The sequence below is a fragment of the Cupressus sempervirens genome, chromosome 3 (assembly GCF_028749045.1).
Source record: "Cupressus sempervirens isolate cs-2001-9-10 chromosome 3, ASM2874904v1, whole genome shotgun sequence".
Classification (NCBI taxonomy): domain Eukaryota; kingdom Viridiplantae; phylum Streptophyta; class Pinopsida; order Cupressales; family Cupressaceae; genus Cupressus; species Cupressus sempervirens.
The window spans coordinates 608,476,517-608,495,602 of record NC_143120.1 but is presented as its reverse complement, the minus strand read 5'-3'; the positions used below and the strand labels follow the sequence as shown (position 1 = coordinate 608,495,602).

The following is a 19,086-nucleotide window of genomic DNA, read 5'->3' as shown; positions in this document are numbered from 1 at the left end:
GAAGCACCAAGAGTAAGCTCCCCAAAACTCTATTTGGTATTAATCTCAAACCTGAGATTGTAGACATTTTGGTTCTCCTACATAGATTGAAAGGTGAGATAGAAGCTCTAAATTTTGTTGAACAATATTTCTTTATGGTACAAGTTATTTGTTTAGATAGGCAATATATTGGTTGGGCTCATGAGGCAAGTGAAAATCTTTCCAAAGCTCTTAGCGCCGCAAAGTTCTACAACACTTTCTATATGTCTTCCTTTCTAATTTACATGCTATCATCTCTATAGTTATGGCTGGGGCTTCTAAGAATAGAAAAATTTCCTGATGATGTGAAGTGTTATGAGTTCTATCCATGTTTGCAATTGCAAAATAGTTATGCAGAGTATGTCAAAGTTAATTATGCATTCATAATGAGAATTTGTAGGGAACTTCGAGGATGCTCGGAGAGGAGATTCAATCCAGAGGGAATGGCAGTTATTAGTAAGTTTGGAAGCTATTTTATCTAGTTCTCATATTTCTAATATTTGTGTCTTGCAACTTTCGATGGATTCCCCTTAAAGCTGCCCAGGTATCCGAGCGACATGATCGTGCTGATAGAGATTGTGAGGTAGGCGGTCCAGGTGAATGTGCTAAGTGGAAGCCTGAAGAAGAAGTGATGTGAGTTCCTTATGAAAGTAGGATCTTTCAGTTGTGAGTCCCAATCTGATGCAAAGAATATGCTCAAAGTATTTGAGATGAAATACAAATTGGAGATGTATGAGGTCTTGAGACCTATGTTTGATCTGAATGGATGTGCTAAGGAGGTGTTGCAGATTGGGAGTGTGATCAAACACATTACCATGGTTGAAGATTATTAGGAGGATTGTAAAGATGAATTTGAAAGTTGAGATCATGCTTTCGCCAAGCTCATAGTGGAGCAAATAAAAACATATAATATCAATCTTAATGTTGAAGGATTGGAGGATGATGGGCAATATATATATAGTAATACATATCTGACTAAGTTAAGAAACACTCCTATCAATTTAGAGCCTTATGAGGATGGTGAGGAAGATTTAGACACTATGATGACTTGAATCATCAAAAGAACTGGGAAATGGGTCAAATGGACAACCAAAAAAAACTAGAGTAAAGGCACAACCACTCGAGCTTCTCCAACAACTACAACTCCCTCTTCCTCCCAGAGTGCTACACCAAGCATAACATTGTCTATCACTCAAGGACCAACTCAACCTTCAGGTGGAGGTGACCAACCTCTAGACAAGAGCATCCCCATAGCTAAGACTTGTCATGATGGCTCCCTCCCAATTATTGGAACCCAAACTAATGCTGAGGAGAAGAAGACAGAGGAGCCAAAGGATAGTGTTGTTACCTTAGTTCCCTCTCCTCATGTTACACTAGTCCCCTCTCCTCATGTCACCCAACTTCCCTCATCCCATCATAACCTAGTTCTGCCAGTAAGTGCTACACTTCTACAACCAAGTGGCTCCCTAGTGCAGATAGTAGATTTGGAAGATGGAAAGAGAAGTAACAATGAATCTACTGAATTTGATGAGGCAGCAAAGAGAACCTCAAAGCTAGAGAAAGGCTAGAGCTCTTCCAAGCTCATTTCTTAGGCCCAGAAGAATCCCTTCTCTTCAACTATGATGACAATCGCTCCAGTTAAGAAGAAGATGTTTAGCATAGACTCACTTGGGACAACCTCCAAGGTGATAGGCACTAATTCCTAGTTAGAGGATACTCTGGAGAGAGAAAAAAAGGAAAGATGAAAGCGCCCCCGCTAAGGATACCATATCCCTTGTTGTTTGTTCTGGATTTGCATTAACCAAGGTGAAGAAGTAGGAAATCTTGTCTATACTTGGGCAAGATCCAAAAATAGGGCACCTAATAATGGAGATACCCAAGCCCAACAAAGAAGGAAGAATTGAAGATATGACTAGTAATGATTTTACTTTGCACTCGGTGGACCTTGGAGAGGCCAAACATGACACCAAGGTTGGCTTGTAGAAGTCAACCAATGAAGTAATTGAGGGACAATTGGAAAACTTGAAGTTGTCAAAAGTTAGGATGAAGGCTGAGATAGAAGAGTTGAAAAAATTCATCAGACAATTGGTCACTCCAAAGGCAACTATCTCCGGAGTATCAGTAATAAGAAATCCCACTGTTGCTGAAGTTGAAGCCCTTATCTCTCAACTTCGGGAAGATAGGCACTTTGGCCAAATTGGTAAAGACTGGATTGGGAAGCTCAAATTAGAGGGAGTCTCTATTATAGAACAAATTGGCAATGTTATCTTAAGATTAGAAACAGAGAAGGATAACATCTTAGCAAATAGCAGTACTTTGGCCAGGGAAAGAGTGAAGAGCTATGATTGTATCTCTCTTCTGAAGATGATCATTCAAATGAAGGCAAAGGAAGTCAAAGCAAAAATCTTGCCAAAGGGAGACAAACTTATGTTCGAATGGCTTCAGAGCATGCAGTTCAAGTCAGAAATGATCTTATTAACAGAAAAAGGACTTAAGGAAATAGAGGATAAAGTGAAGAAGACCCAAGATAGAGGATTTGAACTCATGAGGGGACTACATATAGATTCACAGACTAGTGGCCAAGGGAAAGCACTCATTGGGATAAACGTCATGAAGGAGAATTTCTCCAAATTCTTAGACAGTCTGATTGATGTATCTTCCAATAATCAAAACAGAGTTGCAAAACTCTAGAAACTTAGCGAATGCATACACATGGCCACAAAGGAATTTCCAAATCAATTGAATGCTATAAAGGAGTTGGCTAGGGAGCATTCTAAGTGGCTCTTGAGATACACCAACATACACATGCCTAGGCATGAAGAGCTAATCCCAATCATTGTTGTTGCTAAGGCCTATAGAACAAAAGTAGAAAAGGGGAAGAAGACAAAGTGATTCACATTCTTCCCCCTTTTCACTTTCTTATGTAATTATTGCAATACAATAAACTGGTTTCTTGCCATTTGTCATTCTTTGAGGAGATGAACCGATTGAACTTCTATTGTAACAACCATCTTAGAATCCTATATGTATGAAATTGAAAGATTAATAAAAGGTCGGCAAATTTTTGGTGTGAAGTACTTGATGTTGTAGAGTCAATTAAATGGTATTTTGTATCAATTTTTTTTGTTCCATTTTTGTTAGTTATACGTTTTCTCTTTTATCTGGATTGAAGCAAGGAAAGAATGGATTTTCATTTCCCTATTTCGAGGCAGCAAATGGATGTGATAAGTAGTGTCATTACATGTTCAAAGAGGAATCTCTTAAACATTTTCCCCTTTCAGTTAACTTCTTCTCTGTAGTTTAGATCCTAGTTAATTCAATTCAGTATTAGTTGTTATGCTATTTTAAGTCATTAAGCTTTGTGAGTTCATAAGATGTGTGGGTTCATGAACTTAATCAATTCTTTATAAATCTTTTTTTGCCTAAGTTAGATCTTGTTTAGGTTTGGCTCGGTTTTACCTGTTCTATTCTCGGGTCAAGAACACATCCCCATATTAGTTTTAGGAATAAAACATAATTAATTTCAAATCCACCGTAGGGAGCTGTACCTATTAATTCAGAGAAAGGTCAATCTATCCAGAAGTGGCTTTTCAACTGCTTGTAATAAGATATTGTTAATAATTTGGGCATTCAAGAGTCATAATAAAAAAACAACAAATTTGTTTACCAACAAGGAGGAGCACCATGAAATCTAATACTTGGAGATTATAAAGATCAAAGGACACTCTAACAATTCAATATACAATACAACATCATAGCTCGGGCTCAAGATATGAAAGTAACAGGTTGCAGACGAGGCAAGAGAACTATTTGGCAAAATGCTCAAATATCAAAAAGTCGAACATGATGATAACAGGATATTAGTGCTCTATGCACTTGGAGTCATTCACATAGTGTGTTGAATGCTTTCATAAGATGATTGTGAGAAATGAAGCCCCACACTGATTTAGTCCTTATTAAAAAAATTGGGAAGGCATGTACGACAATAATAATGAAGAATTAAGGACCATATTGCTCTGAAAATACAGGGAGTCTACTTAGGCAATGAGAGACAAGAGATGTATGATGTCTTCCATTACTCGAGCCAACCCATGGAGATTAGTTATTCAGAAGTACACAATGCGTGGGACATTATGACCAAGCATATTCATAGTACCATTGTACTGGAAAGAGGAACCAATGTCAAGATTCCATGCAAAACTTAATGGGAACATTCAACAAGGTGTATGTGGCCATTGTAATCACCTAAAAATGGTCATCTAGACTATTAGCCCCCTTCTCAGCATTTTGGCTAAATTAATTTAATCATTTACCTAGAGCAAATTGCTAATAATCAATTTATTTGATTATAACCTATAGTTTGACTATGCTATCCTAAGTTCATTATTTGATTAAAAGAACATGTCCCCTTTTAATTAAATAAAAGACTCCATTCTTCTAACCCACTTAAAGTGCACACATAAAGTCTTTTTTTCTATTTTGCAATTAAAAGAAAAGGCTTTGTGAGACTTTTGTCTTATATGACAAGTTAACTTATATTCTATTGGTTGACTTGTGTGTGCACATGGATCACTCCTCTTTTTGAATTCCACCGTTGATCATCCACCATCTTCATCTTGATCTCCATCGTCCATACATCTTTAAAAGGGGGAGAGCTTTCCCCATCAAAGGATCCATCTTTTGAACATTGTTATGCTGCAGGTTTTCTAACAAGTTTCTTCGGAGCTTTGTGGAGAACTTCTATTTCTTGTCTACATTCTCTCATCTATGGCATCATGGCATTCTAGCTTAGCTTAGCTTTCATTTTTACATATAGCTTAATCTCACATAGCTTAATAATGGTATTGTAACACTCTCATACATATTTTAGCATAGCTCCACTTTGCATCTCATTATAGCTTAATCTTCATTTGCATTGCATTCTTGAGGAACTCCTTGGGACATTTGCGTTCTTGCATCTTGTCTTTGGAACCTCCCATTGCATGGTTAACTAGCAAGAAGAGTATCTCTAAGGCTCATCTGAGAGCCTTCTTATTCTTGAAATATACTCTCTTGCACTCCATGGATAGGGAGCTCTAAGCCGGCATCCAAGCATTCCAAACTCATGGAATCGTTTGGATAGAAGGGTTTAGAGTGAGACACTTTCGAGTGTACAACCATGAGCTCTCCAAAGACATGAAAACTGTTGAACAAATGTAGATATAGTTGTATCAAATTCAATCAAATTTGACAATGGTGTAAACTAGAGAATGGATGTCCTCCATATAAAGCAAGGGGGAGGTCTGTGTATCCTACAGATCCAAATTAATGTGCATGAGGCACTTCTTTTAGAATCAAGGTACCAAAAATTCATTTTTTGAGCACATAATGACGATGACCTTTGCAGTGTTCGGTGCACCCTCAAATACTTTGGCAGTGATAAGCACAAGTTATGAACTTATGATAGACACATTTTGCCACATACAAGATTTTTATGTCAGTAATCTACATTATGTTGTAGGAGCAAAATAATTAGGAAAAAATAGATAATAAGAGAAATTATTGAGAATATCACCCTGAGAACAAGGACAACAAAAAGTATTGAGGAGTGTGAGGATGCTGTTATATTTGGAAATCCACCCTCTGCATTGCTTGTTCCAGCCAAGCCCCAAGCTCCACAAAGAACTCCACATGTCTCACCTCTTCCATTAAGTAGACACCTCCATACTTATGTGTCCATATTGTACATCTTCGACCTTGACATGCAAAAGCCCGCGAGACTACACACAAATTGTTGACAAAGTGTTTGCGGCTTATCACCAAACTTGAGCCAATAGGTGTCTTGTATGAAGATGAAGACATCCAAAATTGATGTCAAGGTTGAGAGTCCATCTCACAATTGTTTGAAAAAATGCGAGCACTTCTATGGTGATATCCCGAGAGGCACATGGCTCACATACCCATGGGCAAATGTTTCAGCTTTGCTCTAACAAGGTGAGAGTCATAATCATGAAATATGTGCTCACATTATCAAAAGATCAGCTCCTTACGAAAAAATGGGGAATTGACGAATATAGTGCCTATGCAATTGGGTTAAGTTATTCCTCATGCGAAGTAGTCCGAGTCCGAGCTATTTTCAACATTGGTTTTGTTGAAATTGTGTATACAACTTATATTCAGAGCTTCATCAGCTTTGGAGAATGGACTAATGCAGAGCTTGATTAAAGAATTATGTATGGAATCTTGTTTCAAATTTTCCATACAATAGATATGTTTATGGCACAGTGATAGGGGAGTAATGAAGATTGACTTTAGGGTCTCTGATACAGAATGTAGTTACAAATTCACATGAGTATAAAAGACACTTTTGTTTGGCAATTGGATAAAAGATGTAAACCCGCGATACATGGTCGCATATCCGATTATGATGGTAACCTAATATTTACTTAGGAATCAAACATTGTGTTTGCGGGGGAGTAAAAAGGTTAAAAGATAAAAGAGAAATCATAAAGATTTTCAGGATTCAGTTAGAAAAACTGATCGAAAGGGAATAAATATGCATCATAAAGAAGAATCAGGGGTTTCAGTTTTTTGAAGGGGGGAGACTGTGTGCCAAGATAGTATTAGACTCAAATTGTAATGCAGGGAGAGAAGGGATGTATTTTTCCACATAGTGATTCTTTTTGTGTGTGTTAAACATCAAAGTCTGTGTTGTTTTGTCATGTTCAAAGGGGGAGTATTTTAATATATCAGAACTTTGAGTATGCATGTTAGATTCTTGATCAATGATAATCTCTGAATTGTATTGGTTATCTTTGAATTTAGTTTGATACATCTAATTATTGTCATGATTATCTTTTGGACTTTATGCTTTAGTTATTCGATTATTTGGAAATAGCCATTCATCTTTTTCTCCCTTTTCTTTTGTAATGTAAAATATGAATAAATGGACTTTGTGTCATTTATTTCTTCTTAGCTACTTAGTTTTTCTGCATCTATTTCGTGTTTACATATAGGTGTTTGTAAACCTTTTGTACTTTCAGCTTAAAAACATTCATATTTGTAGTGTAGTTGATTCATTGTATATCCTACACGAGGAGTTGTAACCGATATAATTTAGAGGAAGGTTATCAATCCAATGATAACCTATCCAACTGTTAGTGCTGATTTAGTCTTCTTATCTGGGCATTTAGAGTTAATTTGTATGTATTCTCTTGGAAGACAATCTGTTTACTAACATACTTGTAGGTTTCAGGTCCTTATATAACCCAATTTTCTGATGTTGCTACTGTAGGTTTCCAATCCTTGTAAAATTGGGTGGACTTTTTATAGTTTATTTTTGTTTTTTGTATGGGGTTTTGGGTCCCCCCAAAACCCATTTTTATCTTAACCCAAAATAGTCATTTTGTAAATTTTTAAAGCAAGGTGACATTCTAATGGAATGATCCAAATTCATCTAACTAGGCCACTCCTAACATAGTGATTAAATCCTTTAACAGGGTCACACCTAACAATGTGTTTTGTAACCTTTAATAAGGTTGGCTCTTAATCGAGCCCACTTCAGAAGAGTGAAAAGTAGTAGCGTTTTACTTGGTGTTTTTTTTCCCAAATTGGGTTTCCACATTAAATCTCGGTGTCATATATGTGTGAAGCATGTTATTACTATTAGTTGACATATACTGAACAAAGAGTTAAGTGATGAATAGATCAAGTGGTTTTATGAGTTTGAACATGTTGTTTAAAGTTAGTAAAAGTCGAATTGGTACATCTGGACCTGAGGATAACTAATTCATCCCGCTTTCAGTTATTTTGAATATTCTAATATGTGTGACATATATAATGACACACACACACACACATGTACAAATATTTTTTCCACAATCAAATGAATAAGTAAAACACTGATAATCATTTTGGATAGAAGGAAATCCTAGAGGCCATTTTAAAGAATATTGAAAATTACTTTAATGAAACCCTCAATAATATTAAGACAATCATTTCACAATAAAGGAAACTCTTAACAATAGTGAGATAATAATACAGATGGGCAAGTACAAAGGAGCAAATTGAACCATTTTAATGTAACCCTTTACTCAATGGATAATCATTTAATAACAAAATGAAACCCTCCACAAAATATACCAAATAATAAACATTTTGTTAAAATCCACAATGCCATTGAGAGAATCATTTGATAGTCAAATGAAACTGTTGACTTAGATATAATTAGTGAGATAACGAAAGGTTTCAGGCCATACATAAATAATATAATAATTGAAGAAAAACCTTGAATGCCATTTAAAAAAATGACAACAAAACAAAGCAAAATGCATGCACAAAGAACAATATTTCATCATTTCAACATAACCCTTTATGCACAAGGATAATCATTTAACAAGTTGAAACCCTTCACAACATATACCAAATAATAAACATTTTAGAAAACCTCGACACTATTGACATGATCATGTGAATGTCAGATGAAATAACCCTCGATGACGTGGAGACAATCATTGAGATAACAAAAGGCCCTACGTCATACAAAAGTAATGCAATCATTTAAGAAAAACCCTAAATGCCATTTGAAAAGATAATGAAAAAATAAAGCAAAATGTATGCATGACGAAACAAATTTCATCATTTAATATAACCTTCTATGCACAAGGATACTCATTTAACAACAAATTAAAACCCTACATGACATACACCAAATACTAAATGTTTTAATAAAGTTCATGGCGACATTGAGATGATATTTTTTTAATCAAATGGAGCCATTGACAACATTGAGCCAATCATTGAGATAATTCCATTATTGTACATATACAAAAGGAAGTATGCTTGATGGATGCACATTACCTGGAGGTTACAAAACAGTGCCGAAAAAGTTGCAGAGCAAAAGGCTTGATGGGAGAACACGGGTGGCAAATGGATTAAATGCCCAAATGCGTTGAAAGCTTTAGTTTTTAAGTCACAAAATGTTTGGACATGCATCTAAACGAAGGCATGTACATGGGCAATGATGGGCCTAAAAGGTAGTGAACAAACCCATAGACCTAAGCACTTGTAATCAGGTACTTGTTAGTTTTGAAATTGAGTTATTATTATTAATAATAATAATTAGATATTTAGTGAGCAACTATTGACACCATTAGAGTCTTGTATTGATCCACACTTTTGACCACTTTTGAACCCTATTGCACAACCTCTTATAAAATGCATTGTTAAAGCCAAAACATTGAGTTGCTAATATTTTTTTCAAAATCCAATATAATTTGCTACCTCAATAAAATGAACAAAGCTATAGCCCCTAATGAAATCATCTTAGTAAAAATAAAAATATAAAATAAAGTTTGAGAACCGCACTTGTGTCACCATCCTTTTGTAGACGAACTTTTTCATTAAATATTTGCAGAGTATGACTATTTAATCAAACAAGTCAAGAGCTTTGATTCGGAACTCCTTTCAAATTCGTAGATTTCGTTACAGAGGTTACGTACGTTTGTATCGTCGGAACTCAAAACTAACTTTATTCTGAGAATGATAGGGTAACTCCTCAGTCTTATTTGCTAGAGTACAAGGAGATTTCTGGTGCAAACTATAATGGCAGCTATAGGCTCAACTGGTTACGCGGTACAAAAGCTATACACCGACCAATTTGAAGTATGTCACAACAGACTGATTAATTCCAGACCCTCTCAAAGCTTTTCTCGCTCAAGTATGCAACAATCCTTGTCATGCTTGCCGCCTCGTCCATTTTAACCATACGCTGCATGATCATAATTTGTTTTGTTTTTTCATCGAGTTTTTTAATATTGGTTTCATGTATGGCATTCTGTTTCAATGTTTGTTTTTGATGGTTCATTCATTGCCTTACCCATATTAGGAATCTTGGGACGCCCATACAAAACCTCTCGTACTACTTTCAGATTGACTGGTGGTGTTCAGCCTGTACAAGCCACAGTGACTGAAAATTCCAAGACACTTTCAGACTTACCAGCACATGGGAATGTTGGAAGGTCTATTGTGGTTATTGACAACTATGATAGTTTCACCTACAATCTTTGCCAGGTCAGTATTCATACAATTTCAATTTCACAATCTTTTTCTTGGGTACATGAGAACATTCTTCCCGAGGAACGGACTATATAATCGTTAATCATCTACTCTGTTCTTTTGCGATTCACCTTAGACCTGACAGGTCGATCCTACCACGAGGAGCACTTGACCATATTTTTAAAATCTTATGCTACTTCAAGGAGCTAAAAAATTACAAGAAGTTGACATGGAATTTCTACTATTCGAAGAGGGTAAAGCCTTACAGGAAACCAGTCGAGCCTCTAGGAAAACTGTCTTTTAAGTCTCCACAAGGATAATATTGGGGCTAAATTATTTTTTAAGGCATTTCAAATAATTGGATAGGAGTTAAAATTGGGCCTTTTTCCTTATAAATGCAATTAATTAAGAATACTACTTAGCGTGGCTTAGGATTAGAATCATTAAGCCTGGATCCTCACAAACCCAGAGATCTATTATTGTACAGTCTCTTGTATTTCAAAATTTAAACTTTTCACATGTAAATCGGAGCAGTGAAACCATCCCAGAAGAAAAGCTGATTTCAACCATTTTTCAGCGAGTCTCCCAACCCGGTTCCAAAGCTTCAATTTTGGTGCCATTTTACTCATTGCTGGAATATCATTATATCTAGTTCTAATTTAGCAGACAATAAAACATCCACTATTGTGGATTCTTTAACTCCAACATGCACATCTAGTCCTTATTGTTCTTGCTCAATGATATATCATGGCTACGTATTTGACCTTTCTTTCTTTTATATCATCAATTGTTTCCTATCCATTTGGAAATCCTTGTGGGTCTGGTTTTGTTGAAATCTTGTCATCTACTGGTCGGCTCTGCGTTTTAATCATAGGCGGTTCTTCCAATAAGAACCTTCACTGGAAGATATTATCTGATCACTGGTTTATAATTTGCTGATTAACAAAATTTCTGTATTGATTTGGTATTATTTATGTTTTGCAATGTGCCTTAGTTGAGCAATTATTCAATCCATTATAAGTTGGTATGATGATCTTCCCTAATTGACATTGTATGTCTTTCAGGGCTACTCATGCCGATATCTCTTTCCCCCTTTGTGCTCATTCCTTGTTTTCATCTCATAATACTCAATATAAGACATGTCATGGTGGATTACAGGGCTTAGGACACTGTAGTGTATGCAAAACCTTGCCATCTCATCTTTTTGTCTCAGTGGTAGTTCTTGCGCTTCTCCAAATATATCGTCTTCTCTTTGCACAAATTTGTCGCGTAATGTCTTCAAAAGGGGATTAATTGAGATTCTATCTTTAGCTTATTCGCTTCCTTCAGCCATATTCTGATTTGGCTTGGTAGCATTCTGTTGTTGATTCGTTTCCCTCAAAATCTGAGCTATTTCTACCATGGACTCTCTCATTGAAGGCTCGCCTCTCCACTTCTATCCTCCTATGATCTATGGTTTCCTCTTCCCTCTTCTCTTTGCTGATGTCTGATTTTCCTATCACTCCCTTGCATGTATCTTATTACAAATTAATCCACAAGCTCTAATACAACAGTAATTTTCCCTTTTGATAACTTTAGTTAGTTTCTGATTTTTTGTATTTTTTCTAGAATAAATACCACTAGAACAGCAACTAAATTTTTTAATACAAATTCTGATTGAACAACTAAGTTGGAAACTTCACAAAAAACCTCAAATACCTTTAAATTACACTAAAATCTGATTAGAAATCAATATTCCAAGGTTGACAACATTGACTTTTTTTAATTGCAAAATGAGAGAAATGATGACAACGTTGTATGCAAGCTGGAAAATGTTTTATAAAAAAAATTACTTCTTGCCAAATCAACTCAACTTACAAGTGGACAATGACAGATCTTGAACATATGGCCACTAATAAGGCACTCCAAATGTTCAACTAATGCTCTTAAAGTCAGGCACATCACTAATAATGTCTGATATAATCTTTTGTTAGCTGGGGCAATACCTTGTATAATTGATCTAACCTTCTAGAATTTTGGAACAACACTTTATGTATGCTGGTATACCTTTTGATGACTGGTACAATACCTTATATGACTGATATAATATTCCAAAATGCTTGAACTACACCTTATATGACTGATATAACCTTCTGATAACTGGAACAACACCTTACATGACTGATGTAACACTAAGGATGATCGTTGGTGACTGGGAATGATGTAAACCAGCAACTGTACAACTAGTTTCAGAGTTGGGATTTTTTGGTTTTCTCCTTCAAATGTAGTGCTTGATGTTGTTGATGGTTGAACCCCATAGCTCTCAAAAATCACCTGCAAGAAAAATAGTTGTGACAAAGAGAGATCAAAGAAACTGCTCTTCTAAGCAACTTCAGAATTATGTTGATGCAATAGCCTGTATTAATTGTTAAAATGAATGATCGAATCCTTATAAAAAGGAAAGAAAAACCTTAGATCAAAGTCTAGGTGAGGATTAGATTAGATCATGACAAGTGTCCTCACCCTATGCTATGAGACCAATAAAGCACAATCTAATAATGAAAAAAACATTCCATAATTAAGTTGAAGCCCATAAAGTGAAAGGGGCATAATAATCAATTAATCATCAATTAATTGTTAGGTGATTTTCCTATTTCTCCAACACCTTAACTTAGGGAGAAGTAAAAAAAACCTAATTATGAATACAATGATGGATGCTTTATGGGTCCCGACTACAAGGCCTGTTGAGGTACACATGTACAAATAAATGAAATCTTTTATAGATGGAGTAAAGAAGAAAACCAGAGAGAAAGGAAACAAAAGTGTACATGCGACTAAAGAATGTAGGACTCAACATGCCCCCCCAAGTATACTTTGGTCACATAAGTACAATCGAGATCCCCCCATAGGAGAGTAGAGAATAGACAATGAATCCCACCATAAGAAAGTAGTACCTTAGCCGAAAGTGAAACAATCAAAGAAGAATGCTGAAGATGATCCAAAATAAAAAAACATTGTTCTTTTTCTTAGGAAGAAACTATTACACAGGTAATTGATAAAAACTTGATTGAATTAAAGAATGAGCTAGATGCTCATCTATAGTTTACAAAGACAATGTTTCTGTTACAAAACATTCTAATAACAAAAGAATATATACAATATTAGAAACATTCTAATGTTTACAAGATTTACAATATTGACCATTAGAATAATAATAAATAAGATATTACCGATTTATTATTCTAATACCCTCCCTTGATGGTCAATTTTTCTTCTACACCAAGGAGTCCTCTAAACTTTTCTAAAAGTAGGGACCTTTGTACTCTGGTCCATTGTAGGAACATTTTGCAAATCTATAGATCTATCTTTAACCAATTGGAGGATGAAGTGACAATGAAGGTCAATATGCTTGGTTTAGTCATGAAAGACTAGATTTTTGGTGAGTTTGAGCACTCCTTGATTGTTGTAGAAGGGGGGGTGAAGGGCCTTCTTGAGACATTTGGATGTTTGAAAGTGTCCTTAGAAGCCCAACTGCCTCACAAGATGTTTTGACTGTTCCTCGATATTGAACTTTTGTCTAGGAAAGAGATACATTCTTTTGCTGGTCCAATGATAACACTTGTGCCCAAACCGAAGACATAAGCGGAAGTAGACTTTTGGTCATCAACAGAGCCTCCCCCATCTGAATTTGTGTACTTAATGATTCTAGAATCTTTGGTTCGTCCATAGATGATACCAAAATTTGAAGTGCCCTTGATATAGCGTAGGATTCGCTTCGTTGCAACCCACTGTTCTGAAGTAGGAGCTTTCATGAAGCATGATATATAACTCACTAAAAAAATAAGATTAGGTCGAGTGGTAGTAGATAGATTAAATTGCTCACAAGTTGCTTGAATGTGAATTCATTCTCAATCGGAGAACTTCAGGTTAAACTCCATAGATGTAGATGCAAGTTTGCAATCCCACATTCTCAATTTATCTAGCAAAGTTCGTGCATACTTAGATTGAGAGATGAAGATGCCATGAGATTACTGCCAAACCTTGACACCTAGGCAATAGTGCAGAAGCCCAAGGTTGGTAATGTCAAAAGATTGTCATAAGTTCTATTTGATTCCTTGAATAAAATATGCCGAACTACCAATGATGATCAAATCATCAACATATATAATCTGAAGGATGGTCTCATTGCTTGTTGTCTTGACATATAGATTTGAGTCTGTAGGACTCCTTTGGAAACCCTAATTTGTTAGGTGCTTATCAATTTTCATGTATCATGCATGAGGAGCTTTTTTTGGGCTATAGAGTGCTTTCAATTTTTGAATACTTGGTGTTCTTTACCATCAACCTTGAATCTAGGAGGTCGCGTCATTTAAACCTCTTCCTTTAACTCACCATTCAGGAAGACACTTTACGTCCATTTGATGGACCTTCTAGCCACACTAAGCTTCCATGGCGAGGACTAATCCGATGGTGCTCATCTTTTCTATTAGAGAAAAGGTCTCCTCATAATCAATTCATTCACGTTGAGAGAATCCTTTGATAATGAGATGATGCAACAACCGGTTTTCTAGGGTCTAATTTAACATCTATCATACTCAAGGAATACCGTTACTACTTCGTTTCATAGGAAAGCAGTTACATCATTCATGTTCATGTGAATATGATTTACCGTTAAAATCAGTTACACAAATTTTCTTAACTAGAAACTTGAAATACCATTAAATGAAATTACTTCAGAAATTGAAATCACATACCTCGGAAAACTGAGTTCGAATCAAACTAGGGATGCTTCTGCAACCACCCGGGTTAGTCCACAAATACACTATAACAATTTCACAAGTCGACTATCATCTAAAAACTACTATCTCAAAAATCATTTGATGATTACAACTAAATAACACTATAATTTAAATTAGGGCATCACAAATCACTGTACCAATTAGGGCATCAATTACCATCGGTTCATTTAGGGCTCCTGATACTGCTTTACCACTTTAGGGCTTCCACGATCACGGATTCATTTTAGGGCTTCTGCAACGATGGATTCAACTAGGGCTTCGATACCACGGATCCAATTAGGGCTTCCAATACCACTGTATCATTTAAGGTTCCAGCTGTCATACAATCAATTAGGGCTTCGGATTTCTTTTCCTTCCGATTACTTATCTGTGACAGTAACTCAAGATTAGAAATATATTTATATTTGATATTCATATAAATGAAAACAAATCACAATTCTATCCAAGTGTAAAATAATGATAACAATGATTTTAACACAATTCAATCTTACCTCCTCATAAATAAAATGATAGTACCTGTTTCTAATAATCATAGGAATGCATAGCTAATCTCTGTCTGACGCATATCCGACATCTCGAGTGAGGTGAAACATTGTCAGGGGCTTTACCACCCAACCTCGGACCACAATTTATCCCCACACGATCTCTGACGAGAAAGGCCCTCCGTACCCAGAATTGACAGGGAACATCTTACCATCCACTCGACTTCAAGATATGAACACGCCATACGACTTGGCAGCAGGAGATGACCATAACAGGAATATGCATGAGCTAGAATTTCATATTAAATGATAAATATTGAAATATCATAACTGATACTGGTTCATATTAATGATGATTCCTTTCTCACACCTCCTCACCCATCTTCTCGGCTACACAGTCGAGTGAGTCCCAGGTGTTCAAGATTTTTAGAGCAGACGACTCCTTCATTTATTCATCCATCATTTCATATTCTATGATTATGATCTTCAGAGATCTCAAAATGTGAACATTCTTGTAATCCTTTTTGATAGGTTCATCTACACCTCCTCACCATAATCAGGCCATCAGACTGGTGACTTCTTGGTGCCTGAACAATTTACCTTACTGTTATGTCTTGTACCTTATTTACCTTATTTTGGCTCTTAGCCTGGTGAATTTTCTTGGTACTCCGTTTTTGATATTCAACTCAGATTTAAACAACATTCGATACTATATTATAACTTTTATCATAGAAGAAGGTCATTCAAAGATTTACTGATTATTACATGTTCTGTTATTATGATGATAACAATCTTATATCTAAACAATATTATGGCAATCGATTAAACTTGAAAGATTAAGATAATCTTGAAAGACTACAGTCAGCTTCATCAATAATCATGCATCAATTATAAGTATAAAGGCAGACTGAAAGAGTTACGTATGGCTCTATTTACTGATTTAAGCAATATCTCATTTCTGCTTGATCATTAATTCCATATTTCATAGTAAATGTTATCAGAAATTAACTCCTCCTTAAGAAAAATTCAGGGTGATTGTCCATTCGGTTATCAATCCAATTATCTGATTTGAATAGCAATGAATAGTTTGACTGATCTTCATCAGTTTATAAAGATTTTTTAAAGATTTAATATGGACATCCTCATTCTAGTTTTACAGCAAGAAAACAAGTCAATCTAGAAATGAAAAGACAAGCTGGAAATGAAAAGACTAATTGGTAATGAAATACGATGGGTTTATGTACAGTTTGATGATGCAAAAAAACAAAAATAATTGCCAAGACGTATATGAAATCCTGTACGTCTACCTACAGAGATAACTGCATATTTTAATTCAAATAAGAAAAGGAAAAGTAATTGTTTCTTTTGTGGAATCCTAATGCTGTCTTACGTGACTTAATTCTATGATGATGTGGCATGGGTTCTTGAGAGAACTCTTCAACCGGCAGCAATATCCTAGCCGTATGCTCCTTATTTACTTGCTGCGTCGTCTGCGACTGATTCTGGATGCTTGTTTGAAGGTTTCAAAATGAAAATATGGTTCGCAGGGCTGAAAGCAATAATGAATGCCAAAGCTTGGAAAAGGACAAGGTGCCGAGTTATGTTTGAAATTCTAATAATATAGACGTGAGCTTGTCTATACAGCTTCCATTGGTTACAAGAAAACCATCCGAATTCCAATCAATCAAATTATAAAAAGAAGGAAAATAATTAAAAGATTGGAAAAGTTGAACGAATATACAATCCAAATCGCCAAATATTAAATTGATTTGCTATGCCAAGAGTTATCATTTAAGAGCAAAGAATATTAAATTGAAAAGGAATAAGTTGGAAAGTTGTAATTCGAAAATAATAATAATAATAATTCGAATACTATTAAAATCTTATATGCACTTATAAACATCACTTAATTGATTATTAAATTATAATGGTGCTAAATGATTTTATATTTAAATGTACGTTTATAAATATTTATTAAAAACAATATAACGAAAGATAAATTAAAATCCTTTAAAAATTAAAGTTTTTAAGATACGTTTTATATTTTAACTCAATTATTTTATTTAAATTATTTATTTAAATAACTCATGCAATTCCATAGATGTATCTTGTTTCAAATCGCTAGGTCCTTTACCCGTTTGCTAGTGATGGTGATGCCCTGCCTAATTCTTTTCTGACAATGCTTCCACCCCTTCGACATGCTCCCTGCAAGGAATTTCTTTGTAATTAAATTATAAATTATAAATAATCATATCGGTTAACCTCTCATCTTAATTCCATGAATTCATGATTAATGATCAACTAACATATCATCTTCACTTGAAATCATAACGACTATCTTACCATTTCGCCAGATTATATCAATTTAAACTGTCAACTGACTTCATGTGAACTTCAACGGCTATACTCAAGCTAGGTCAAAAATTGGGATGTAACATATGAGCCTTGTACTTATCTAAAGTACCATCAACCTTTTATTTGACTTTGTACCCATTTGTATCTGATGGGTTTCTTCCCCAAAAGGAGATTTGATAGAAACCAAGTGTTATTTTTCAACAGACTATGATGCTCAGTCTTCATAACTTCTTCCCACTTGGGCATCCCTTTTGTCTTTGTGTATGTTTGAGGCTCATACACACTATGAATGTTGATCAGGAGAGAAAAATTGACAGAATCAAAAGGTTTGCTCTTCTTTTTGAGCAATTCTACCCTCGATGAGCTCATCATGATGAAGATTGCCAATCATCTTACCCTACCATTTTAGACTGAAGAGTAGATGTGCCAATATCAGCAGTAGGAGGTGCAACAAGATCAGGTTCATCAAACAGAAGATTGGACGAGTCCTAAGGAAAATCAAGGGGTGTGACTTGCATGTTTGGGAGATTTTGTAGTAGAAGGAACTGGTGGAGATGCAAGGACAGGAACAACTAGGGCCTTCCTAGTTGGAGTACTCCCATCAGGTGGACCTATTGGAAGACAAACTCTTAAGTGTTGAGCCTTGACAGGCTGATCCTTAAGTAGAGGAGAGAGCTGAAATGGCCTTCGTTCCTCGTCAAAGACCGCATCACTTTAGAAGATGAGACGATGTGTTTCAATGTCAACTAATTAGTAAGCTTTGTGATGATCACTGTAGCTTATTAGGCTAGCATGATTTTTTGGATTTTGGTATCCAACTTGCCGTGCTTAGCATCATGGATTTGGAAAAAAGTAGTGGAGCAAAATTTTTTGAGATGACTGATTTTGGGCTTACAACCTTACTAGGCCTCTTTCCACATCTATTTCTTGACAGCTATTATAGGAGAGTGGTTGAGAAGATATAGGGCAATTTTGACTGCTTTAGCCCAATGTTTTCTTCAACACTCTTCTGTTCAAGCATAGATTGGGCCAATTCAGTGAACATGCGGTTTTTCCACTCAAAGGCATTGTTTTGTTGAGGGGTGTTGGGTGTTGTTAATCGGTGCTTTATGCCATTTTGTTCACAAAAATGGGAGAAGGTGGAGAAACAAAATTCTCCCCCATTGTCAGTTCTAAGAGTAACAATATGTTGACCAAACTCTTTTTCTAAAAATGCTTTGAACTTTTGAAAAAAAAAAAGACCTTTATTTTTTGATGAAGGAAATATTCCCACATTTTATGATTGAAGTCATCAAAAAGTAGAAAATACTTGGACCCAGTAACAAATGGAGTGGCCATAGGTCCACATATATGAACATGGACTAGTTGTAATACCTTAGAAGCTCTCTAGGAGTCACCATTTCAAAAGAAAGTGCAAT

General features: G+C 35.5%; 1 protein-coding gene across 1 annotated transcript in view; it reads left to right on the top strand.

The window, feature by feature from the left end:
* Positions 1-9,429: 9,429 nt before the first annotated feature.
* Positions 9,430-19,086, top strand: part of LOC149568148 (anthranilate synthase beta subunit 2, chloroplastic-like) — a 144,811-nt gene continuing 135,154 nt past the window's right edge. The window contains exons 1-2 of the mRNA XM_089821144.1: positions 9,430-9,715; positions 9,884-10,068. Coding sequence (XP_089677270.1) covers positions 9,601-9,715; positions 9,884-10,068 — 300 coding nt within the window. The 5' untranslated portion in view covers positions 9,430-9,600. The remainder of the gene's footprint in view (positions 9,716-9,883; positions 10,069-19,086) is intronic.